At 43.0% G+C, this 8245-nt stretch overlaps 1 protein-coding gene across 1 annotated transcript; it reads left to right on the forward strand.

Annotated features, from left to right (window-relative positions):
- Positions 1-1778: 1778 nt before the first annotated feature.
- ifit10 (interferon-induced protein with tetratricopeptide repeats 10) lies at positions 1779-4332 on the forward strand. Its single transcript, XM_021564803.3, has 2 exons — positions 1779-2180; positions 2346-4332. Exons 1-2 carry the CDS (start codon positions 2146-2148, stop codon positions 3766-3768), a joined length of 1458 nt encoding a protein of 485 aa, XP_021420478.3. The 5' UTR covers positions 1779-2145; the 3' UTR covers positions 3769-4332.
- The last annotated feature ends 3913 nt before the right edge of the window (positions 4333-8245 follow it).

The raw sequence follows: 8245 nt of genomic DNA on the forward strand, positions 1-8245 counted from the left end.
GGTGGTGGAAAACACTGTCTCAGGCGCCACTCCAGAATTTGAGTCTTGCATGAATTTTAAGCCCAAGCCCTACCCATTCCCACGACGTTCAGGTCCTACCCTACCCAGACCCAATTGCTTCTGCCAAATTTAAGGCCTGGCCCGGGCTTGACCGAAACCAGAAATAACTTCCTCCATTGCTAAATCCATGAGCTGCTCCTCTCTGTCTGTCACTTGCTCACTCTCCATGAGCTCTGCTCATGGTGGCTCTTAGGGTAGTATGAGGCTACCCTTTTAGGGTAGGGTAGCCTAGTGGTTAGAGTGCTGGGCTAGTAACCGAAAGGTTGCAAGTTCAAATCCCTGAGCTAACAAGGTACAAATCTGTTGTTCTGCCCCTGAACAAGGCAGTTAACCCACTGTTCCTAGGCCATCATTATAAATAAGAATTTGTCCTTAACTGAGTTGCCTAGTTAAATAAAGGTAAGATACAAAAAAAATGGTGGGTCTGAGTCTATGAATATCCATGGCAACTGCTCTGCTTGGGCTGCTCTGCTCAATGGTGAGAGAAATTAGCTGTGTGACACTTTTTGTCACTCTAAACTCCGACAAAACTCAAGGAACATGATCATTTTTGTAAAATAATCTTTCCTGTTTTATATTTGACAAGGTTGAAGCACTTCTGACACCATCTCATGATCTTAGTCAGAAATTACTATACAGCGCAGCAGAACACGAGCAAAAGGCTCAGCTTCAAAATGTTAGTGATTAATTTAATGATACTCGAGCACTGCCCGTACCCTAGTTATTGATAAAAAAAAATCAGGCCCTACCTGGCCCTGACCCGATGTATAATGTCGGGCTCAGGTCGGGTAGCAGAGCTCAATCCAGAATCTCCCATAAGTGTTGAACTCTGGTGACTGAGACGGCCATGACATATGGCAGACGGCCATACATCATTTTCATGCTCATCAATCATTCAGTGACCACTCGTGTTCCCTGTGGATGGGGGCATTGTGATCCTATGGGGGCATAGCCATGATAGTCAAAATAATGGCCTAAATAATGGCCTGCCCAGCATTTTTATACATGACCCTAAGCATGATGGAATGTTAATTGCTTAATTAACTCAGAAACCACACCTGTGTGGAAGCACCTGCTTTCAATATATTTTGTATCTCTTATCTACTTAAGTGTTTCCGTTATTTTGGCAGTTACCTGCATCTGACGTGCACTGTATCTGGTGGTTTATAAACGGACTGGAACATCATTGTCAGAGAATAGGAAACTCTCAGTACAGTAGTAATATACCAGAGTAAAATATGGTCTGTCTCTATATCTCGAGGTTTGGATGAATGACCTGCACTCAACTGTTATTAAATTGACATTTACTTTCTGAAGTTTTACAATGCCATTTATTTCAAATTTAAGATATATTTTCTTCATAATATCTCTAAAACAGAATTTATGTGGAGCAGCGTAACTCCAAGCAGTGATTAAACTGCTTGGAGTTACCCTGGATTGTAAACTGTCATGGTCAAAGCATATTTATACAGCAGTAGCTAAAATGGGGAAAAGTATGTCCATGATAATGCACTGCTCTACCTTCTTCACGGTACTGTCAACAAGACAGGTCCTACAGGCCCTAGTTTTGTCGCACCTAGACCGCTGTTCAGTCGTGTGGTCAGGTGCCACAAAAAAAGGACGTAGGAAAATTGCAATTGGTTCAGAACAGGGCAGCACTGCTTGGCAGCAGCTAATGGGAATCCATAATAAATGCAAACAAAAATATGTGCCGTGTTATGTCTATTGCACACAGCACTCTCGCTGAGGCTGCGCGCGTCATCAATTCAAGGACACTCCCACGTGAGGTAATCGTTCACTGGCTGAGAAGAAACGAAACTTAGGCTAGTGTACTAGTATTCCAGAGTGACGATACTCATCCTTTCGCTTCATATAGGGACGCCAACTGGTACTATTGTGGTAAATGTGTCAACTTCCGTAGGCTACTTTATACTTCTGCTTAATACAAACAATTATTGTACCTGGGCAGGGAACGCGCGTAATATTAACAAATATTATAGCTGGGTAGGGAACGCGCATGGTGTGACAGCAGGCCAGCACACAAGATGTTCATTATCAGTGTGGCCACCTGAGCATTGTTGCTTTATGTGCTGGTGCAACTTTACAACTATTGAAATGAGGTAAGTTTGCCATCTTATATCTTTGTATGACTACTTTACTAAGCACATGGTAACACAGTGAACAAAATTAGATTCTGAATGAACACATGCCGAAATCTATGATTTTGAAATAATGAGCTGTGTAAAATTGTCAATAACATAGTCACTAAAATATATTATTTACAGCTCCGTTTTAACCAAACTACTTCAACTGGAGTGCCGCTTCACCTGGGATTTGAGGCAAGATGACATGGATATTGATAATCTACAGACCAGGCTCAAGGACCAGATTGAGTTAGGTCTCGGGAAAGAGGCAGGGGTTGCACGGACATTCAGCAATCTGGCCTACATCAAATACCTGAAGGGTTACCCAGAAGAGGCAATGGATAACTTGTTAAAGGCTGAGGAGCTCACGAGAGAGTACCATGGTGAGGACTGTGAGAAACATCTCATTGTCCCCTATGGAGACCTTTCCTGGTTACATTACCATGTGGGTGATTACATCAAGTGCCAGAGTTACTTAGAGAAACTGGAGGAGATGAAAGAGAAGTTTCCAACTAGTTCCACATCTGTCCTCCATCCTGAGGTCTATGGTGAGAAGGGTTGGACCTTCCTCAAGTTCTCCTATAAATACTATGACAAAGCACTAGAATGCTTCAAGAAAGCTCTGGAGCTGGAGTTTGAGGAGAGTGAGTGGAATGCAGGTTACGCCATTGCATTGTATCGTACAGAAAAAGAGCTCTCAAGTGTTAATGACTCACCAGCTATTAAACAACTGAGACGTGCCATAGAGATTGACCCACAAGACGCAGTCCTCATGGTCCTTCTGGGCCTGAAACTGGCGGTCTATAAAATATTTGGGGAGGCAGAGGAGTTGGTGGAGAAAGCTCTGGATATGTCCCCAGACTGTCCGCACGTGACACGTTATGTAGGGAAGTTTCTCCGACAGCAGGGGCACGTTGACAAGTCCATTGCTCTGTTGCACAGAGCACTAAAGCGTACAAGCCAGTCTGTCATAATACACCATCAATTGGCTCTCTGCTACAAGAGGAAAAAGATCTCAGTATGCAAGAGTGGAAGCTTCCATGGTAAGGGGGCTGAGATCCAGCAGCTACTCCGTAAGTGCATTCAACATCTGGAGATGGCTACTTCACTGAAGCCTTCCTTCATCTATGCCATGGCTGAGCTGGCACTGCTCTACGGAGAGGATAAAGACATCACCAAGGCAGAGGAACTGTTCAAGAAAACCTTTGAGAAAGCCCTAGCTAAGAATGACAGTCTGCAGGTGGTCAACTTCAACTATGGCCAGTTCCAGCAGTATCACAACAAATGTGAACCTCTGGCCATCAAGCACTACACAGAAGGTTTGGAACTACAGAAAGACACTGCCAATGGGAAGAGTTGTGCCCAGAAACTGAAGATGATCGCAGAGAGGCGCATCTCCCAAGACCCCATGGATGGAGAGGCCTGTGGTATTCTGGGGTTTGTCTATAGAATGCAGGGGAAGAAAGAACAGGCCGTACAGTGGTATGATAAGGCTGTTGTGCATGATTGCAATGACAAATACCTCTCTGCACTCTGTGAACTTCGCCTGTCTCTTCAGCAATAATACTCCGGAGTCAAACATGAATCTGCACTCTGTAATCTAGTAATAAAGCCTGAAAGTGTGCATGCCTCCACTTAAATCTTTGTTAGACTTAGTTTAAATTCTCCCTGATTCAAGATTGATATGATTTAGCATAGTAACAAAAAAAATGAAATTGATATGTTTGTGTGTGGAAATATGGTTTGGGTCATTTGAAGATATAGTTATGAAATTGAAATATATTATTGTATTCTACATGCGCTTTTAGGTTTACAGGCATTTACTGCACTTTTATTCACAACACACTTTTGTTGTTTATTTTTGCATTTTCCGATTAAGAACATTCAAAACAAAAATTAGAAGATATTGGACAACAATATAACAAAGTGACAATAACCTTTGAAGACGACAGACAAGAATGTGAGTGAAATATTATTATTTTTTGTTTAAGAATAAGACATTGGCCGTAAGCTACCTATTATACATTAAGTGTGAAACATTACGTGAGGAATATATAGAGATGCAATCAATGTGATGTAAGGGGAGATTCTCCATATAAACAATTAAAGGTTGTCAAATGTCTCCAAATTATTCCTCAAGCAGTAAGTCATTTTCTCCAGTGGGATAAAACTATTAACTTCCGATAGCCACATTGCAACTGGCAGGGAGGAATCCGATTTCCATTTCAAGGCAATACATTCCTTTGCAATCGCTAGCAATATTTCTGTTAGCTTTATAGTATGACGTGGCCTAAGATTGTAATTAGTAAAGTTACCCAGTAGACAGATCTTCGGGTCTAAAGGGAATGTGTAACGGCTTTCTTCCTGGGAAAGAGAGGACCAAAGCGCAGCGTGGTGAGTGTTCATCTTCTTTAATAATAAATCCCAACTGAACACTTCAAATTACAAAACAACAAATGTGAAACCCAAAAACAGTCCTATCTGGTGCATAGACACAAAGACGGGAAACAATCACCCACAAACCCCAACACAAAACAAGCTACCTAAATGTGGTTCCCAATCAGAGACAATGACTAACACCTGCCTCTGATTGAGAACCATATCAGGCCAAACACAGAAACAGACAAACTAGACACACAACATAGAATGCCCACCCAGCTCACGTCCTGACCAACACTAAAACAAGGAAAACACACAAGAACTACTAAGAACGTGACAGAATGCAGCCCCATGAATTGAGGAAATGGTATTGCATACCCGTTGCCAGAAACGGTGTAGTTTTGAACACTGCCAAGGAATGTTCCTTCATCTGAGCCACATCTTAAACCGAGAGAGGAGATATCAGGGTTGAACTTGTGCAGATGGGGTGATATAGAGCTGATGGAGGAAATTAAACTGGATCAGTCTGTATCTGGAGTTCAATGTGGATATAACACCATCCCTGCATAGGTCACTCCATAGTCCCTAATCAAGATTAATACCCAGGTCTTTTTCCCATCTAAGTCGGCGTTTATCTAGTTAAGAGCATCGTAGACACGGGAAATGGTCCTAAACAGTGGTTGGTTTGCATGGCAGAGTTGTTCATTGGGTGACATCTTAGGTAGGTTCCCTTGGCCCTTGAGATTCACCCTAATAAAATGTTGTAGTTGTAGGAATTTAAGAAGTCCTTGTTAGACAGGTGGTATTTCTGTTTCAGCTGTTTGAAGGACATAAGAATTCCCTCCTCATAGCAATATTCCAGAAGAGTGATATCCTTATTCGACTATGGTCTAAAGTTACTATTCTGGAAAAACACAAGAATCAATCTATTGTTCCGTAGAGGGGTTTTAGGGGAACAAAATTCCTCTCGTCTTTACAGCTCATGCAGTTTTCACCATGCCAAGCAGAATGTGTAATTAAAGGGTTGTCTGTGATAGTTTTTATAGATTTCATGTACCATTTGTTAAACAATTCTGCCCGTGTCCTCATGTACATCAAACTTTTCAATGTTCAACCATGAGGGAGAAGGACCATTGTTAAACCTTTGACCCAGAAATCTAGACTGCCAGTAATACATTCTGAAATTGGGGAGGTTTAAGCCCCCTTGACCATAATCAAGGGTATCACGTTTCAGGTAAGATCCAGAAGTAACAACAGTTTATTAATCCAACAGGGGCAGGCAAAAGAGAGGTTAAAGGCAGGCAGGTTTCAGTAATCCAGATAGGTGGGGCAAAGGTACAGGACGGCAGTCAGGGTAGGCAGAGGTCAGTAATCTAGATAGGTGGGGCAAAGGTACAGGACGGCTGGCAGGCTCAGGGCAGGCAGAGGTCAGTAATCCAGATAGGTGGGGCAAAGGTACAGGACGTCTGGCAGGCTCAGGGCAGGCAGAGGTCAGTAATCCAGATAGGTGGGGCAAAGGTACAGGACGTCTGGCAGGCTCAGGGCAGGCAGAGGTCAGTAATCCAGATAGGTGGGGCAAAGGTACAGGACGGCAGAGGTCAGTAATCCAGATAGGTGGGGCAAAGGTACAGGACGGCTGGCAGGCTCAGGGCAGGCAGAGGTCAGTAATCCAGATAGGTGGGGCAAAGGTACAGGACGGCAGAGGTCAGTAATCCAGATAGGTGGGGCAAAGGTACAGGACGGCTGGCAGGCTCAGGGCAGGCAGAGGTCAGTAATCCAGATAGGTGGGGCAAAGGTACAGGACGGCAGTCAGGGTAGGCAGAGGTCAGTAATCCAGATAGGTGGGGCAAAGGTACAGGATGTCTGGCAGGCTCAGGGCAGGCAGAAAAGGTAAACACCCGGAAACTAGAAAACAGGAACAACCCTTGAGGGGGGTGGAGACAATCACTAAAACAGGTGAAACAGATCAGGGTCTGACAAAGGGTCAGTTTGTCCAGACTAACCATAAGGGTTTTGCTGTGCCAGATAAACTGTCTGGTCAGCTTGTCGAAAGAGGAAAATAATGCTGCGGACACAGGGATGTGGAGAGATTGAAACAAATATACAACATTCATTTTAATTATATTCTACCAATTCTACCAAGTACAGTGAGAGGTAAATCCGTCCATTTACACAGGTCACCCTCCATCTTTTGCAACAAACTGTCCAGATTGAGTTTATAGAGGTTGTTCAGGTTACCATCCACCATTATGCCCAAATATGTGAAGCCCACAGGCGACCATCTAAAAGGAAACCTATGCTTGATGGTATGATGGTCAAATACAGACAATGTTAAGATTTATCTTTTATCAAAATTGATCTTATATCCAGAGATATAACTATAAAACTGTAATAGGTTCTGTAAGTGAGAGAGAGAATGTTCTGGGTTTGTTAGAAATAAGATAAGGTCATCCCCAAAATGTGATAACTTATGGGTATGGTGGCCTACCTCAAAGCTATGTATGTCAGCACATGTTCTAATGGCCTCAGCCAACTGTTCGATGGTGGGGGCTATTTGGGAAACCTTGTCTGTTCCCCCTATAGAGAGGGAAAGAGGACAAAGTAATCCCATTGGTAGCAATCCTAGCTGTCTAAACCAAACATTTCCAAGATGTGAAAGAGGTATAGCCATTTGACCCTATCAAAGGCCTTTTCGGCGTCGAGGGAGACTGCGACACTAGGTATTTTGTTTTTGTTAGCAAGGTGAATTATAGCAAAGAACCTTCTGAGATTATTGGAGGACAATCTATTAATTATGAAGCCAGTCTGATCTGGGTTGACCAACAGGGGGAGACATGACTCCAGATTGGTCTATAGGAGGTGCACTTTAGTGGGTTTTTAGATTTCTTGGGAATTACCGTAATCACAGTTTGAGAGAAAGACCCTCGGAAGCAGTAGTCCTCCCCAGCTTTTTTAAGTACCCCCATAAGGTAGGGTACCAACAGCTCCTTAAATTATTTATAAAACTCTGGAGGGAAGCCATCCTCTCCAGGAGATTTATTAGAAGGTAAAGATGTAATGGCCTCCAACAATTCAGGGACTGAGAACTGTTCACTCAGGTGCCCTCTGACAGGCATGGGCGGTTGAGAGAGGAGAGAAAGGAGTGATAGATCATCGCTTGATTGGGAAGTATAGAGGTCCTCGTAATATTTCTTAAAAGTATCATTAATTTCTGTAGGGTCGAAAGATATCTTGTTAGTAAGAGTTTCTATAGTGTTAATTGTCCACTTACTTTCCTCTGCTTTCAGTTGCCATGCCAATACGTTGTGTTCGTTCTCTCCAAGCTCGTAGTAACGCTGTTTTGATTTAGTGATGGCCCTCTCAGCTTGATAAGTGTTCAGGGTATTATATTTCAGTTTATTATTTACCAAAAGCCTCTATAGGTCTTTAGTCGGGCCTCTTTGGTAGGTTTTCTCTAGTTCAGATATTTCAGATTCAAGGGCATTCAGTTCGGCACTGTGTTTTCTCTTCAGCCCTTTAGTATAGGCAATGATCTGTCCCCTCAGATAGGCTTTCAATGCGTCCCAAAGAATGAAACTGTCAGGAGCAGAGGGTTTGTTTGTCAAATTAAAAACTATTGATCAGCTCTATGATGAATGCACAAAATTCAGGTTCCTTCAGGA

Source organism: Oncorhynchus mykiss, chromosome 16 (genome assembly GCF_057628025.1).
Source record: "Oncorhynchus mykiss isolate SJ-2025 chromosome 16, ASM5762802v1, whole genome shotgun sequence".
Lineage (NCBI taxonomy): Eukaryota > Metazoa > Chordata > Actinopteri > Salmoniformes > Salmonidae > Oncorhynchus > Oncorhynchus mykiss.

Coding starts and splice junctions, on each gene's coding strand:
- ifit10 (XM_021564803.3), top strand. CDS start 2,146: ATGTGCTGGTGCAACTTTACAACTATTGAAATGAG. Junction 2,181..2,345: donor TTTACAACTATTGAAATGAG/GTAAGTTTGCCA, acceptor TATTATTTACAG/CTCCGTTTTAACCAAACTAC.